We start from the raw sequence: 18,226 nt of genomic DNA on the forward strand, positions 1-18,226 counted from the left end.
AAAGGATTGATAGAGAAACCATATTATGAAATTTGATTAGTTTTCTCATCAGCTTACTAAAAAGAGTTAAAACATCCTGGAAGAAAGGCTCTCTCTTCCTGCTGATAGATATGGAGACATTATTGTTTAATCTCCATATAATTAAGGAATACTAGTTTAGTCTAAAGGCCGGCCTCTCTTTTGCCACTGAGACTGTAAAGAAAACCATAGAACAGATTTTGGATGACAAATATCTAGATGGTGGAGCTTAGTTGTGCAATGAATACATTACATTTCTGCTATCTTCTAAAAAGCTTTTCATTTACATTCTTAAAAATTGACTGGATGATGCTAATATTTATGACCCCTGAACAGAAGTTCAGAACTATGTGCTAAAACAGAGATATGAAAATGAGAAAGTGCTAATTTGTAGACTGGAGCCCTGACTCTTTTTTCTTTTTTCTTTTTTGGGGACAATCTTACACTGTAAAATACACTATCAAGTACTGCAGAGAATTTCACAAAGCACTGAGCAGTCAAAGTTACTTTAAGCATATATATGATTTCCTTCTTAATTTCCTTTTGTACATGGAGCATTGAATGTGTGAATTTTTCAGGTGCATCCTGCAATTAACCAGCCAACTGCACCACCAGTTGAGGAAGATTTAGAGCTGGTCAAGGCTATTGATGCCTCCATTCAGTCTTCTTCGCAGGAGAGGTCGCCCTTGTCTGATGCACTCCTGATCCATGAAAACAAATGCTTCAAGTAGTTTGAGTACCTCCACGGATAGTGGAGACTTCTCACGGCATGAAAGTGTCCTAGGAGGGGATTCAGCTTCACACACAGAGATCCATGTTATCTCTACCATTTAAACATCTACTACCTCAGATTCTATCCCATCATCTCCAACCCCTTCAGCTCCACCAGTTTCATATGATTGTCTAGAACTCTAGATACTTTTATATGTCAAACATCTACTACCTCAGATTCAATCCCATCATCTCCAACCCCATCAGCTCCACCAGTTTTAGATAATTGTCTAAATGATCCTTTTCAGTGTTAATCAACTGATTCCCCTCTTGTCCAGAAAAGTGAAAGTTCTTCTTCTTCTTCGATCATGTGTGATATATATGGATGATCCAGTTGAAGGAGCTTTTATCACATGTGGGCATATGGCTGGATGCATGGCTTGTTTGAATGACATTAAGGATAAGAACTGGGATTGCCCTGTCTGCCAGGCTAAGGTCGATCAGGTTATAAGGCTTTATGTTGTGTGAGTCATTACCATTTAACTTGAATTTTAATGAAGCTCTACATATGGACGTTACTGCAACTTGAACACCTTGAAGAGTCTGTTTCTGTAAATAGATGTTCTACCCAACCTGAGTTTCCTGTACACGTTATTACCTTTCACATTGTTTTGTTAAGTATTAGCACTAATTTTTACTTTTCAGTTTTTGATGTAAATTCTACATGTATTTACCCTTTTTTTTCTAAAAAGTGTTTCTTCTCAATGAATTCAGGTTATGAGATTTACCCTCTTTATAATTTGCTCACATGAGTTGGATTCGGTTTATGCTTAGAAAGGAATGACTCAGATATGTTAGCTCTTTAATTGGTGTCACATATATCATGCAAGTAACTTATGATACATACGTTTGCATTCCCACTTTCTAATAAGTAATAACCCACTTCATCTTGTACCCACTACCTATGTACGAAGTCATGGGTTCGAGTCACCATGGGAGTAAGAGGGAAACCCTTTGATCCTCTTTTTAAGAGAGAAAAATGTAAAAAAAAAAAAAAAAAAAACCTACTCCATGCATCTTGTCTACAAAAAGCTAAATTTGTGACGGATGCATGGCATTGATTCACTTCTTTTTGCATTAACAGTCAATAATACTTAATATAGCTTAAATATTACGTAAATAGATACTAATTATGTATACACTTTCATGTGTTTACATTTTAGGAAGATGAAAAGAAAAATTCATTATTTCGGCCTCATCTCAAGTTACACATGAATGACACCACGTGGCACGTGCTACACACTACTTTTCGTCTATGTCAGAAACACTTCTCTTCCAACTTTTAGAGTGTGTTTGGATGAGGGAAAAAATGACGGAATTTAATTGAAAGTGAGGATTTCATAATTCCTAGAAGCCAATTTCCTCGTTTGGCATTATCAGATTGGAAATTTTAAATTTCTCTGTAGAAAAAAGAAGAAGAAGGAATTCGTTATTTAAATTCCTCACTTTAATTTCCACCAAAATAGGTGTCATTTAGGAATTCCTTTGCAATATTCAATTTTTATTTCCAAAACAAGACTTTTTTCTATTTTATCTTTTTATTTGTTTTAAACTTTCTTAATTTATTACACATTTCAAATCCTAAATAAATGCAACCAAACAATAGAAATTGCAATTAATGAAATTTTAGATTAATAGAGTTAAAGATTCTATCATTTATAAATTCCTACGAATTTTATAATTTTCTCATTATTGTTTTAAAAAAAGTGTCATAACAAAAGATGACAAAAGATTAAGTTACGATTAAAAAAACATATCTCCCGTGGGATCGAGCCCGCCGTTCAGAAAATTAAGATGCACAAAGCGAAACGCCATCGTTTGGGTCCATTCCCGCTCTATAAATTGGCATCCCCTCCCATTCCTCTGAAATTCAAATTTCGGATACTCACTCTCTCTCTCCACCCTCCCCATTTCTCTCTGTAAGATTTCCACTCTCCGGAAACAACCACACGTCGCCGTTTCGTCAACCTAAACCACAGCGAGCGAAGATGAAGTAAGTCACAGATCTGCAACCTCCTCTCTCTATTTGCTTCAATTCGGATCGTATAGCCTTGTTTCACTTTGAAATAACCTAACCTTTCTCTGCCTTGTTCCTCAGAGCCGAAGATCAAAGCCAGATGCAGCTAGTCGAACGCGAAGACATCGACGATGAAGACGACCTCTTCGAAGCCATCGATAAGCGTAAGCTTCACAACCAGTCGATTTCCCTTTACATACTTCAATTTTCGATTTCGATCATTTCGCACTGGTAATTGAACTTCTCGATGATCACAAAACTGCTTCGGTCTTTCTCGGTTTCCGAGCTGTACTGGATTTTCAGTCGATTTTCAAATTTCCGATGGATTTGCTTAGTTTTTCTGGTTTCGTAGAAATTGAGTGTGTTTTGCTCACGATTTTAAGATTAGACTTGAAATTTCAAGCGAAATTTGCTTCGGAAGTGACTAAATACGAGTTGTAATGGAGCGATGAGTCTTTGTGTGCAGTGATTGCTCAGGGAATCAATGCCGGAGATGTTAAGAAGCTTCAGGATGCTGGGATCTACACCTGCAATGGTTTGATGATGCACACCAAGAAGGTAAAGCGAATTTCACCTCTAATTTTTTGAAACCGTAAATGTTCAAGTTGGATTTCCTTACCGTGATTGTTGTATGGTAGAACTTGACTGGAATTAAAGGCTTATCTGAGGCCAAAGTTGATAAGATTTGTGAAGCTGCTGAGAAGATAGTGGTTAGTGCTTAAACCTTGCCAAAATCTGAAATGTTTATCTAGATTTTCTGAAGTTTTTCAAGTGATAAGTTTCTTCTCGGTTTTCATAATTGTTTTCTCTTTTTCAGAACTTTGGATATATAACTGGCAGTGATGCTCTAACCAGAGTAAGTTTAAAGTTGTTTGTGGTTTTAAGCTGGCTTAAGTAAATGCAGTCTTGAAAGTTATTTACTGGGGGGATGAATGTGAACCTCAGAAACTTTTGTTTTGGTGCATAGAGGAAGTCTGTGATTCGCATTACAACTGGGAGCCAAGCACTTGATGAACTATTAGGCGGTAATCTTGTGCTATTAGTTATTCAATCTAACGTTTATTATGCTCAATAGTTTGTTATCATTTGATTTGTTTGTTAATAAAATTGCAGGAGGGGTTGAAACTCTAGCAATCACAGAAGCCTTTGGGGAATTTCGGTGAGCACTGTTTCTTTGAGTATCACTGGTGTCCATAATCTGAAATGTTTCTTCGAGTATCACTGTTGTCCAGTATTAAACCTAAACACTGATTTCAGGTCTGGGAAAACACAGCTTGCACACACACTCTGCGTAACTACACAGGTTTTGTCTCTCTCTCTCTCCTTAAGTTGTGACTGTCTTAGCATACTGGAAATCATGCCATCATTGTGCACAATTCTTTTGTGGTCTTTTTCTAAAAGTCTGGCATTTGAGTAGTGAAATGTAAAGTTTACATTGACTGTGATTTTCAGTTATCTTGCATATCATTCAGTTTGATTAAGAGAAAAATTATACACCATTGAGAAGCATGTTACTGAAAAAGTGATAATTGTGGGTTTTGGACTGCTGCAGTGCCATGCCAAGTACAATTGAATGCCAATACTGCTTTTACAACTGTGCTTCCCATATCTGGTCTTTCTTGAATAATACACTAGTAGCTAGCCTAAGATTTCCATACTTGAACATGCAGTTTGATTCAAATATCACATTATACACATCAAGCCCTGCTGACTGAGCTTATTTGCTACTTTTCAGCTTCCTACTAACATGCATGGAGGGAATGGAAAGGTTGCTTACATTGATACTGAGGGAACATTGTATCCTTTTTCTATGTCCATCCCAACTAATATTTCATGTAGCTTTTTATCAACAAAGGATGACCAAGAATTATCTTCATCAATACCACCAATATAAGAATGTTTTCTTCTTAACTAAATGCACTCACAGCCGGCCTGAACGAATTATACCTATAGCTGAAAGATTCGGCTTGGACCCAGGAGCTGTTCTCGACAATGTAATCCTCAATCTATACATACACTTCCACTTGAACAAATGATAGTGAATTAGTGATGTCTGTGAACTAACCTTGACATTTTCTGTGACTGCATAAAGATCGTTTATGCTCGTGCTTTTACATATGAGCATCAGTATAATCTGCTTCTTGGTCTAGCTGCAAAAATGGCTGAAGAGCCATTCAGACTTCTGGTAAAGACTTCAGTACTTTACTTGCCAGAACTCTGTCATGGTACAATTATCAACAGGCCTGGAAGATTGACTTCTATGTGTTCATGTGTTTCAGATTGTGGACTCGGTGATTGCTCTATTTCGTGTTGATTTTACTGGGAGAGGAGAGCTTGCAGATCGCCAGGTCAGTTTCACAGATTCCCTGCAATACATAGGCTCATATACTATCATTTAGATCTTTGAGACCAAATAAAATATAAACTCATTTTAATCTTATGGCCTTCCTCTTTATTTTTCTTCTTCAGCAAAAACTTGCACAGATGCTTTCCCGATTAATAAAGATTGCTGAGGAATTCAATGTTGCTGTCTATATGACCAACCAAGGTAATTGGTCATGGACCAAATTCAAAGACCCTTTTGAGCTCAATCATGGATAATTTTTTTAAGTGAAATTCTTTGAGTGGATCTTATAGTAATTTGATGCATGTAAGTTAGAGGCTCACAGTGAATCTGATTACCGTGCAGTGATAGCTGACCCCGGTGGTGGAGTGTTCATATCTGATCCAAAGAAACCAGCAGGAGGTCATGTGCTTGCCCATGCAGCAACCATAAGGCTCATGTTTAGAAAAGGCAAAGGGGAACAGCGTGTCTGCAAGGTGTTTGATGCCCCAAACTTGCCTGAGGCTGAAGCAATATCCTTCTCATTTGCTTTATTGATATACTTTATGACTTCTATCATTACCTGCATCATCCTATAACTGAGACTGCATGTATCATGACTAGGGTAGGCCTATATGTGTAGTTATTCTTGACAGAAACGAACGTTTTCCAGATAACTGCAGGAGGCATTGCAGATGCAAAGGACTGAAGTGCAACGCCTTTCTACGACACAAGAAACAAGAAAATACTGTAATATTTTAATTTCCTGCTGTATATAGTCATAGTTGGTACAAAGTGGCCGTGATATGCAGAAAGGAGAGGCGTGGTATAGAGTGGTAATGATAAGCGTAAACATAATGCACTAGCAACTTATGCTAGAAGATGAATGACTTCAGTATTGAATGTTTGAGCAAGGTTACTTTACCTGAGTGCTTTTCTTGTGTGCAGAGCATCTAGGACGCTTAAAGTGTTTTTCTTATACAGTACTTTTGATTTACATGTACTACTCTATCTAAGAAACTCTATTATCTGGTTTAGAAAGAACAAAAAAATTTAGACATAAAAGAGTATCAGAACACCACAGTATTGTTGCTTAATTGGCTAGTTATAGTGGGTCTTCTCTGTTCTGGTGTCTGTTGGTATGAGTAACCTCCTTAACACCTGATTACTCTTGTCAAAGGGTCTTTGCAAATCAATTTGTTTTTTCCATAAATCGTTGCCTACAGAAGGTACCTAGCCCATTCTTGCCTAAATCACAGCTTCTTGTTCTTATACCTCACAACACCGTACATTTTTCTCGTTCTCTGTACTGGGTTCAGTAAGAAACAGCAATCAAGACTTATTTTGAGGACCGGAAAAAATATCACAGGAGTATACTTTCAGTTCATAATAATATCTGCTTTCTTGTCAAAATAGATGCTATTTCTATTCGAATCTTTTTAATATCTCCATTAAAAAAAAGAGGACCAGATATGCAAAAGTAATGGCCATGTTAGATATTCATGATATTACAAGAAAGGTTGTAAGTAACATTTTAAATTCCTAGTTTTCGGTGTGACTTTAGGCTTACTTCTAATTTTATTTACCAATTAAAAGCTTATTTACTTATAGATAAATCGATTTTGGACATTCTCCTCTATACCTTCAATAAAATCAACAAATATTAGAGATTATTACCGTCAGACCACGTAGAGATCAATGTAATTATATGCAAAGCGATGAGGGTATGATCGGAAACTCAGAGATTCCATCCTCAAAGCCACTAATAAAAAGAAAGTTTGACAAAATGAAAAAAAAACGTAACTGTTTACAATCAAACAAAGCAATAGTTCTCTCTCAGTCTCTCTCCATTTTCTCCAATTTCCATTGAAGAGCTAGGGTTCCGGCACAATGCATTTCTCAACTGCAAGGCGTGAACGAGCAGAGACTAATCAGCAAATGCAAAGTGAGGAGGCCAAGAAGGCCCAAGCCAGCAGAGAGCCGGAGGTGCGGGCTCCTCCTCGTCGTTGTCCGCCGCCGGAAACAGGGCCTGCTGCTCCCCGGCTAAGCGTGGCAGAGCGGAGGCAACACAGTCGTGCAGCTATGCGAGATCAGCCAGCGGCCAGTCCCTGCGCTAACACTGCCAATGACCAGGAGGACGACGAGCCTCCCGACGAAGTAAGTTTTCGCGTAACTACGGAATTTTAGGGTTTGATTGTGTACTTTTCTTGAATCTTTTCACTTGAATTTGGGAGAAAATCTTAAGGGGACACCACATAATCTTGTTTCTTACTATAGTTCATGAATAAATTGTTTCTGGTAATCGGATCTTCTGCACTTGGAGGTCTGACTACACCTAAATGGACGCACAATATAAAACCCCATCAATGTAGTAAATATAAGTAGGTTATCGTTCTTGGCCGAGGATTAGGGGAATTTAATCCTACAAAAGATGTTAGAAAAATAAAACAAAGTATATATAGACAAAGGTATTTACAATTTCAAAAGGGGATTGAAGATTTGTATTTAATCTAACAACTAAATATTATACAAGTGACACACCAAATCAAATAGATAAATATGGATGGAAGATGTAGAGATGAAATTGACTACTCACTAACACTTTAATGAGGTTGATAATCATTAATTACAGATTAAACTTATCATATCAAGAAATCAATCAAGAACAGAGATAAACGCATACAAAGTTCTTATTACTTCCCTTAATTAAATTAACTAGATGAACGCATCATAGTTAACCCTGTTAAGCATGCAATTACTAGTGGTAGCTAATCACTAACAAAAACACAATCAACGCATTAAGTATGGAAGTTTGATCTATTTAAGCAATGATAACAAGTTAGAACGCTAATCTTATCATGCAAAGCTCGTTGTTGATTTACCTAAAGAACTATAGGTTTTCCGCTTGAATTATTAAGACCTAAAACACTAGCAAATTTTAATATCGATTCAATTACATGTTCATCAATCAAAGAATGCATCCAAAGATCAATAAACACGTAAACGATGCGGTCAAAGCACAAAATCAACAAACAAGTTATGACATGGTGAAATCGCAATTTTCAGATTATCAAGAAACCTAAAACGTTAACATGCTTCGTGGTATTTGGAAATTAAACATCAAAACATGCTTTCAATCTCACAAGTAATTGAAACATTCAAATTATCATAACAAAAATTTGTTTTGAATTACAAAGATTGAAAACCGAAAACAAAATAAAGATGTTCATGGTTAGACTTTTGAAATCTTCAAGAATGCAAGAAGCTTCAAAGGTGGTGGATGATCTTGAATGAAGGTGATGACAAGGATGCTCATGGCTTCAAACTTTGAAACTTGGAAGAATGTCGAAACTTGGAAGAGAGAAAGGGAGGTGGTGGCGATTTTGATTTAGGATTTTGTGGTGCTGCTTGACGTCTCACAATACCCCCTATATATAGTGCATGGCCTTCTCTAGAGTCTTGATTACTTTCTACTTCAATTACATCATCCAACCAATCAAAATATTCTATGAGAAGTAGATAACAATCTTGAATCTTCTTGAACATCTTCTTTGCCAAAATTATTATGCACTTAGTCTCAATTCCATCTTCATTCAACTTGTATACAATCAAGAAACCTTATTTGATAAATATTCTCTTTTATTTTCTTTTTCAAATCACACACAAAGTAGATTTTCTTCCAAACTCTCCCTTTCTAAACCAATGCCGAAATCTTCTAGTATTCTCTTCAATATTTACAGCAACAATCTCCTTTATGATGTTAAGATGCTTCTAGAAAGTCATTAATGCCACATGCTTCAATTTTTGGGCCAGACTTCTCTACTTGAACGTTTCAAAGCCCATCTTCTATATATGAAGCCAACTTGTAGTCTTCTAGAATATTCTTGTACAATCTGGAGTCATTTTGAAGCCACATCATCTCCTAGTCTTCCCAGGTTATCATCAGAACTCCTAATGTCAACAGGTTTCTTAGTCCAATTATGACTCTTCATTTCTGAGACGTTCTGGAACCTTCAGAATCTCTCCTTGTGTAACAGGGATTCCTAGCCATGTTAGGTTTCCTTTTCCTGGCAGGAATGGGTTTCTTTGTCCAACTGGGATTTTGTCATTTGTCATTTCTACCATTTCCACGAGCTTCACTCCTAGTTGACTCAGAATTCCTACTTCAACTGAGATTCATTTTCCTAGTAGGATTGGGAATACTTCATTTCACCATTTCTTGTTCATTTCTACCCCATTTCCTCATTGCCTGCATTTATAAACTCAAAACTACCTAAAAACAAAAACTAAGTTAGAAATGATAATATTAAGAGAATAACTAAGTAAAATGTAGAGAGTTTAACTTTTAAAACATAGCAGATATTGCTCTCATCAAGGCCAAAGTTGAAACTGTAAATGTTCTAGTTGGATTTCCTTACTGTGATTCTTGTTTAGTAGGACTTGACTAGAATTAAAGGTTTATTTGAGGCTAAAGTTGATAAGATTTGTGAAGCTGCCGAGAAGATAGTGGTGTGCCTAACCTTGCCATAACCTGAATTCTGAAATGTTTATCTAAATTTCTGAAGTTTTTCAAAACTTATCAGTCTTCTTGGTTTTTATTAATGTTTTCTCTTTTTCAGAACTTTGGATATATAATTGGAAGTGATGCTCTAACCAGACTAAGATTAAAGTTGTTTGTGGTTTTAAGCTAGCTTAAGTAAATGCAGTCTTGAAAGTTATTTTGCCGTGGGGATGAAATTGTCCCTCAGAAGTTGACTTTTGTTTTGGTGTATAGAGGAAGTCTATGATTCGCATTACAACTGGGAGCCAAGCACTTGATGAACTATTAGGTGGTATAATCTTGTGCTATTAGTTATTTAATCTAATGTTTATCATGTTCAATAGTTTGTTTCATTTGATTCGATCTGTGTTAATATATTGTAGGTGGGATTGAAACTCTTGCAATCACATCAACCTTTGGAGAATTTAGATGAGCATTGTTTCTTTGAGTATCACTGTTGTCCATTGCTTGTATTAAACCTAAACACTGATTTCAGGTTTGGGAAAACACAGCTTGCACACACACTCTGCGTAACTATACAGTTTTGTCTCTCCCCTTAAGTTGTGACTGTCTTAGCATACTGGAAATCATGCCATCATTGTGCAAAATTTTGTTGTGGTATTTCTCTAAAAGTCTGGCATTTGAGTAGTGAAATGTTAAATTTACATAGACTGTGACTGCGAACCTGCCTGAGGCTGAAGCAATATCCTTCCCATTTGCTTTATTGATATACTTTATGACTTTTATCGCTACCTGCATCATCCTATAACTGAGACTGCATGCATCATGACTAGGGTAGGCCTATATGTGTAGTTATTCTTGACAGAAACGAACATTTTCCAGATAACTGCAGGAGGCATTGCAGATGCAAAGGACTGTACGTAGTGCAACGCCTTTCTATGACACAAGAAGCAACAAAATACTGTAATATTTTAATTTCCTGCTATATATAGTCATAGTTGGTAAAAAGTGCGGTAATATGCAGAAAGGAGAGGTGTGGTATAGAGTGGTAATGATAAGCGTAAACATAATGCACTAGCAACTTATGCTAGAAAATGAATGACTTCACTATTGAATGTTTGGGCAAGATTACTTTACCTGAGTGCTTATCTTGTGTGGAAAAGCATCTAGTACACTTAAAAGTGCTTTTCTTATACAGTACTTTTGATTTAATTACATGTACTACTCTATCTAAGAAGCACAATTATCTGGTTTAGAAAGAACAAAAAACTTTAGGCATAAAAGAGTATCAGGACACCACACTATTATTGCTTAATTAGCTAGTTATAGTGGGTCTTCTCTGTTCTTGTGTCGGTTGGTATAAGTAACCTCCTTAACACCTTATTACTCTTGTCAAAGGGTCTTTCCAAATCAATTTGCTTTTTCCATAAATAATTGCCTAGAGAAGGTACCTAGTGTTGAAGGAAAACTGAAATTGGGAGAGAATTGAGTCGTACTTTCATTGATAATAAAGGCCTCTTTATATAGAGGATTACAAGCATAGAGATAGAGTTGTACATGAAAACATAATCGTACATTGATTTGATATCTCCTAAGATTCTCCGAGAATATCTCTAATATAAACCCTATTTCAACTAGAGCAAGTAACCTCGAGTTTGGGCTAGACACATATTCTGGATTTACTTAAACACTCCCCCTTGTGTCGCCCAAACGTGGTGCTCCTCTCGTTACCTCATTAAAAACCTTGCCGAGTAACAAAAACCTTGTGGGACAAAAATAACCTCGGTCGAAGGGGAAAAAGAGCACAACACACCCTTCACATTTCGAGACCATACATGTAAACACCTCCCCCTGATATCTGCATCTCCCCCTGATGACTACAGTCATGGGAGTTCGGATAACTTCTGCAAACGATGCTACCAACAAGTTTCTCGAAAGTGGAATTTAGGCAATGACTTAATGAGCAAGTCTACCACACTGTCCTCAGATCAAACCTTCATTTTGATCTTGAGGAGAGTCTGTTGTTGCTGATTATGCTTGGTGTTGTCGCTTTTGATGTAGCATTTGCTTCATTTGTTCAAACCAAGCAGCATTATCCTAAATGCTCGTAGGCTCATCTACGGTAGACTTCAAACCACAATTGTTTCGAACATGCATAATTATGGATCCAATCCATATACATTCATGAACCACTTCGTGAAGAGCAATAATCTCTACATTGTTCGAAGATATAGCGACTAGGGTCTGTTCTGTAGACCTCCAAGATATCACGGTCTTTACCCATGGTGAACACTTAACCATTTTGGGAATGACCTTTGTGTGGGTCAGAGAAATACCCAACATAAGCAAAGCCTTCCAAAACACATTCTTATTTGGATGGGGATAGTGGACGCAGGCCAGTGTTGGCGGCGTTCCTGGTGTATGATGGGTCTAAATCCATCGTCTCTCTGTAGGGATAGAACAAACCCATATCAATTGTACATCTCAAGTACCGAAAGATATCTTTTACACCAATCCAATGTCGTCGCATTAGCACAAAACTATATCTAGCTAACAAATTCACAACATATGAGATGTCCGATCTTGTGCATTGAGATAAGTACAATAATGCACCTATTGTACTTAAGTAAGACACTTCTGCCTCTAGCACATCTCCATCATCATCCTTTGGATGAAGAGGATTCTTTCAAGATCAAGACTATGGACGATCATGGGGGTGCTTGAAGGCTTTTACTCGGTTAAAATACCTAAGCATCTATCGACACGATGCTCAAGTTCCAAACCGAGACATAATCGTGTTCTCCCAAAATTCTTCATCTCAAACTCAGATATCAAGTGTTCAGTGGTTTCCCTTAACTCTTTAAGGGCTTCTAATGAAGATCATGTCCAACATGAACATCGATAGAATCCGAAACTTGTTATGAAAACACGCGGGCATATCCCTTCCCAATCAAATAGTCACTTAAGTGAGCATTTCAATCTCTTTGTAAAACGCTCTCCGTGGTCTAGAGCCACTTGACTTGGGTAAATAAAGTTCACCATGAACCTTCATGTATATTCCATATCTAGATCCTCATATAGATATGTAGTGACCACATTTGTAAGTTGCATGATCAGTTATTCAGAAACTACCAAACTGACATGGTAGTGGAGTGCAATGACATCCATTACGAGAGAATATGTCTCATCGTAGTCTATTCCAGGGCGTTTTGTGAGAAACCTTGTGCCATGCCATAAGGCGAGATTGCCATCTCTTTTTCTCATCACGCTTTCTAACGAAGACCCATTAGTCAATAGGTTTTATGTTAGGAGGTGTTGGCATCACTAGCTTGAAAACCTTCCTCTTCGTTAGAGAATCTAACTTAACCTGAATCTCATCTTTCCATTTAAGCCAAATTTATCTATGTTGGCAATCATTCATCAACGGAGCATGGTTTGATATCATCGGACTCAACAAACTCATCCCAAAGAAATGCACGATTATATCATCAATTATGATGGAGTTTCTATCCCACGTCTCATGTACACTAGTGTAATTTTCAAAAAGCTCTATATTCTCAAAATAGGTTCTGACGTTGAGGCGTCCCCCAACGATAACCATTACCCAGAAGATACTCATGAGACGGATTTTGAGTCTTGATGATCAAAGGATTGGAATGTGCCAAAGTATCCTTTGAACCCACGGGCCTCCCACGCATCCTGGCTGGGGCCCTGGCCTATAACGCCAGAGTGCCACTCTCTTTGGCGTTGGCACCATGCCTACTTCCATGTAGGGTGGCGTTACGTCCTCTCTTAGGGACGCCCATTGATAGGAGCGTAATTGTACATTATTTATATCAAATTCCTTTATATTTTCATTGTTAGTTTTTGATATTTTTCAGTTATTTACTTTATTTAGTTGTTTTGTAGGTATTTTAGAGCAAAGAAGAAGAAAAGAAGCAAAAGAGGGATTGAAAGCCAAAATCAGCAAATCTGCCCGTGCAAATCAGTCAACTTCGACAGAGTACTGAGAGTAGATCAGGACGATCTAGCTAATGATCTTTATATTGATGGAAATCCTCGGATGTCTAGTTTCCAAAGCTTTTTACGGTTCATGAATATGATTTTTCAAGAAGAATTTATGACCGATTTAGTAGAAGGAGGTCAGACTACACGCAAATCTGAGTACAAAGAATGAAAGATTGTCTCCTAGAACTATAAGGGAAGAAGAATTAAAAGTCCTTTAATTAGAGATCAAATTCCTTAATTCTTGGAAGAGAAGAAGTTTTGACGCAATAACTATATAAAAAGGAGTCTAGGGCATCATTGTAGACATCTTTGGACACACAACATCAGTCCATTGCCGCTGCCATTCTCTCCTCCCTCTCTTTTCATGTTTTATTTTATTTCTTTTATGTATTGCTAGTAGTTTTTGATAGTTAGGGGCTGCCTAAGCCCTAGACATGTGTAAACTAAGATTTTGGCGTTAATTTTATAGTTTCTTGGATTATTGAATGTTTGTTAATTCATTGGTATCTCATTGATAAATTCTAGTTTCGTTTAGGGGGGTGAAATTTGCACCCCCAAATTTACAAACCACACCCCCCTTTTATTTTTTTAATAATATTTCATGCACCTCTTTTGATACTTCCCAAAACACCCTCAAAATCAGATTTTCTTTTTTCTTTTTCTTTTTGGGTCATTTCTTCTCCCCCCCTCCTCTCTCTCTCTTTTCCAGACCACCACCAAGGTCATTTCTCTCCCTCTTCTTCCCGATCTTCCTAAAAAACTTGTGGGCTACACTCGGGCTCTCCGTTGAACTTGAACACGAATCTCCGGTCGGGTTGGGCCCGGACGCTCAAGAAGAACTGCGACTGAGCCAACCCGAACCCGTTCTTCCCACCAATCCCAATCCAGCCCTTCTGGTACACCATGGGTAACCCAGCCCAGGAGCTTGGCAGAGTTGAGGCCGCAGGTGGCGTCATGGCTGCCAGTGTAGATCGAGATGGAGAGGCTGGGGCGCTTGGAGGCTTGGTGAGGTTGAAGCAGGCTTTGAGAGAGTGCGAGCGGGCGGCGTCGTGGTCGACGATGAGAGGGACGACGGCATATTTAATCTTGGTTTTATCCATTTTGGGTTCGCCGACAACCGCCAAACCTCTGCAAATTCAAAGCCCTCTCTCGCCGGAATCCATACATTCTTTATCTCTTTTGCCCTTATCCGGCTTCCTTTCGTTTCCCTTCTTCTTCAGCATGTTTTGGTTTTCTGTCTAGTCAAGGAAAAAGATTGGATTTTGTGAATTCATGATTTGATTGGGAGCTGAATGGAGTGAAATTTTAAGTTGAGTGTAAGAAAGATGCTAGCCTTGAATCTGTTTATTGGTGATTTATTTATTTATTTTAGGTTTGGTACTTATTAAATTGGGAATTTAGCAATTAATTTGGGGGATTGGAGTGATAAAGTTTGAATCTTGTTGAGGGAATTTGTGGGTTTGTGTTGAGGAATTTACAATTTGGAAGAGAGGTGACGCTGACAATGTGATGTTGGACTTAACAGGATCTCATTCTGGACAGGTTGAATTTGTGTATATAATCTCCATTGCTGGAGGAGCATAGAGCTTTGTTTTTCTAAGTCTCAAGAGTTAGACTTGTAGAAATGTCAGAAGGCAACATGGCGGTTATTAAACCTAAGGTAGAATGATCCTAATGCAATTTTGTAGAAGCAGGGAGAGAAGGTATTGAGTTTTTCAAATATGGGGATTTCCAGAGAGAGAGAGAAATCGCTGGCCACGGGGCTCGGGCCAAGGGAGGGTGAGCACCGCCGAGGGCTGAGCGATGGTGACTGCGCCGTAGAAGAAGAACCCAACTTGGGTAATTTTGGTTGCAGAGAACAGTGTGTGTGTGTGTGTGTGTGTGTGTGTGAGAGAGAGAGAGAGAGAGAGAGAGAGAGAAGATGGTGGTCTGGAAGGAAGGGGGGAAGAGAAGAAAATACTCAAAAAGAAAATCTGACTTTGAGGGTGTTTTGGGAAGTGCAAGAAGAGGTGCATGAAATATTATTAAAAAAATAAAAGGGGGGTGTGGTTTGTAAATTAGGGGGTGCAAATTTCACCCCCCTTCGTTTATTATGGTTGTAAACGTAGTAAGCATGCTAGGATTTTATTGCTATGATTTCGTGCTTCAATTATCATGTCAAGCATGTTATCTAGAGTAGCACATGAGTGACTTGAGCCCCATTCATATGAATTAGCATCTAGGTAGATTAGGACAACATCAGTACTGAAATTGCCTAGCTTTATTCACAACCTTTTTGTTCTTAATGACTTTTGACTTGAGTGCTATACGAGAACATCACTCTAGGTTCCATGTTAGAAGCTAGGTTAGGATGCAGACATCATGCACTTAACATATCAAGTATGAAAGGTTAATAGGTTAAGTTCAACACATCATTGGCTTAGCTTGAGTAAAGACATTCAATTGAAAAGAAGCATATAGGTTAACAAATCTTAGGTGAAACATGGTCTAGTGGTGTATGGTTGTTCCTAGCTATTGTTTATCTCATCTATTTCAAAAACCCAAAAACAATTCTCTATTTTCGTCACTTTCTGTTATCTGTTTTGTTTTATTTATTTAGTATAGTAAATCAACTCCGATTACCCTGAAATTTTGTGTGAGTCGTTCTTAGCGTGTCTAGTTCGTGTCTGTAAATTTTCATAAGTTTTAGTTGAGTCTAGTTAGTTTTTTTAAATTTCGTCTTTATTATAGATCAGTTTTAGCGTTTTGTCAGTTTTCGAGTCTAGATTTGCATATTAAGCACAATCCTCTGCGGTAAACCCATTCTTTCCTATACTACGATTGACTAATATTTGTGATTGCAGGGTTAAATTATTACGCCTATTTTAGGTGTATCATCCTTGCAGGCATATTCGCAGTAGATATGTGTGATCTTGTCACTTTAGCAGGGATCGAGATGAGATATAGTGGGGATAGACTACGACAATTCCTGTCATTCCTGCTGAACATCTGTGTTCTTATCTCCCCCTAATGACGGGAAGACTGTCTCATCAAAGTGATAACCCGCAAATCTAGCGGTAAGGAGACCGCCTAACAAGGGCATTAAGTGGCGGACGATTGTTGGAATATCAAATCCAACGTAGTTGCCCATTCGTCCATAAGGACCCATCATAGAGTGCTGTGGTTGCGCAATTGGTACATAAATGGCACACTCAAAGATGCTTAAGTACGATATTTGTACCCAATCACTAGCTGTAACGCAGAGGTAGATTGAGTGGCGGTGGCTAGTAGACCAATTAGCATATATAGCTACATGCGATATTGCATCACCCCAAGTGGATATAAGGAGATTGGTGAGCATTACCAATGTCCAGACTACCATCGTAGCCGTTTCCTCGAGACCATTTGGGTGTGTACATGGGAATATGATGTCCAACATCAGTCTCATTGCAATAACCATCAAAAGTCTTCGATGTAAACTCTCTAGCATAGTCAAATCCAATTGACAAAATAGGATGATTCGGGGAGTGAGCCTGTTGTCATATGATACGTGCTAGGAGTGAAGCATAAGCAGCATTTACAAGGGGACAATGGCATAACATGTGACCATCATGTTTGCGTGTCAACCAACATCATGAAATATTTAAACGTCCGCAAGTTGGTTGAATCAGTCCACAGAATCCCCAAGGACTCTATGTAAGAACATAATGAGTATTTTCATATCCTTTGCATAGGACTGTCTCAATCCTAACTTCCCTAAGGAACAGACTTTGTAAAATGAGCGAGAGGCCTTAGAATCAACCAATGAGGATTTTGGTTGGGACTAAGCGTCTGAAACGCTATTTGAAGCAAACTTGGTGATTGCAACATCACCTGGAGCATCTTCACTATGATGTACGCTATCCATGGCATCATGGATAAGGACTATGCTAGCCCTAGGTTGGTGGTGGACGGCGGCGGCTCCTGAGACAACAGCGGCGGTCACACTTAGTCACGGAATCAACTTTTGATTCATGCTTCATTTCGCTCGAAAGAAAGGATGTCCATGTGAAGTCTTTAGTAGACGGATCATCATATCAGTACTATGAGGACCTATCTTGTCGTGACAAAGCCAATATGTGTCTAAATCCAATAGATCTTCTCTCATAACTTTTATTGGATTAATAGCTCGAATAGTGACATAGAGTCCACTAGAGAGACACATAAACTTCTCTAAGATGCGCCATTGTTCGCAATCATTAGAGGCATTGCAAAGGAACTCATTTTCGTTCTCCACATGCGCTTTCGCATGAAATCCGTTGGCTATTCATAGGTGTGATTTTCCCTAGGAGCGTAGAGAGTTTCTGTGACAGTAATCAAGGTGCCATTTGGCAAGGGAGAACTTGGGCTATTCCATGTCCTTGAATCAATACTGATGGCTCAGCCATCGTAGTCACAAAGTCATATGCTCAGAATCAAAATGGAGTCATAATGAAAAGAACTCGAAATTTTATTCATTAGTCAACGGAGTTACATCATTGTCTCTTTGACCAAAGAAAATCTAATCCAAAATGCTAGCTAATGCAAAACAATGGTAGTCGTCTAACTTCTTTCGGTAATTTCAAAATAA

General features: G+C 38.1%; 1 protein-coding gene and 1 pseudogene across 1 annotated transcript; both read left to right on the plus strand.

Moving 5' to 3' along the window:
* The first annotated feature begins 2,649 nt into the window (after window positions 1-2,649).
* LOC112197210 (meiotic recombination protein DMC1 homolog) lies at window positions 2,650-6,066 on the plus strand. Its single transcript, XM_024337812.2, has 15 exons — window positions 2,650-2,782; window positions 2,888-2,970; window positions 3,273-3,364; window positions 3,445-3,516; window positions 3,624-3,662; window positions 3,774-3,831; window positions 3,920-3,965; window positions 4,064-4,109; window positions 4,542-4,603; window positions 4,734-4,800; window positions 4,899-4,991; window positions 5,086-5,154; window positions 5,276-5,354; window positions 5,496-5,662; window positions 5,794-6,066. The coding sequence occupies exons 1-15, from the start codon at window positions 2,778-2,780 to the stop codon at window positions 5,836-5,838; spliced, it is 1,023 nt and encodes a 340-aa protein (XP_024193580.1). The 5' UTR covers window positions 2,650-2,777; the 3' UTR covers window positions 5,839-6,066.
* Window positions 6,067-7,019: 953 nt separating this feature from the next.
* On the plus strand, window positions 7,020-10,229 carry LOC112198751 (annotated as a pseudogene).
* Window positions 10,230-18,226: the final 7,997 nt, after the last annotated feature.

The sequence above is a fragment of the Rosa chinensis genome, chromosome 4 (genome assembly GCF_002994745.2).
Source record: "Rosa chinensis cultivar Old Blush chromosome 4, RchiOBHm-V2, whole genome shotgun sequence".
NCBI classification, from domain to species: domain Eukaryota; kingdom Viridiplantae; phylum Streptophyta; class Magnoliopsida; order Rosales; family Rosaceae; genus Rosa; species Rosa chinensis.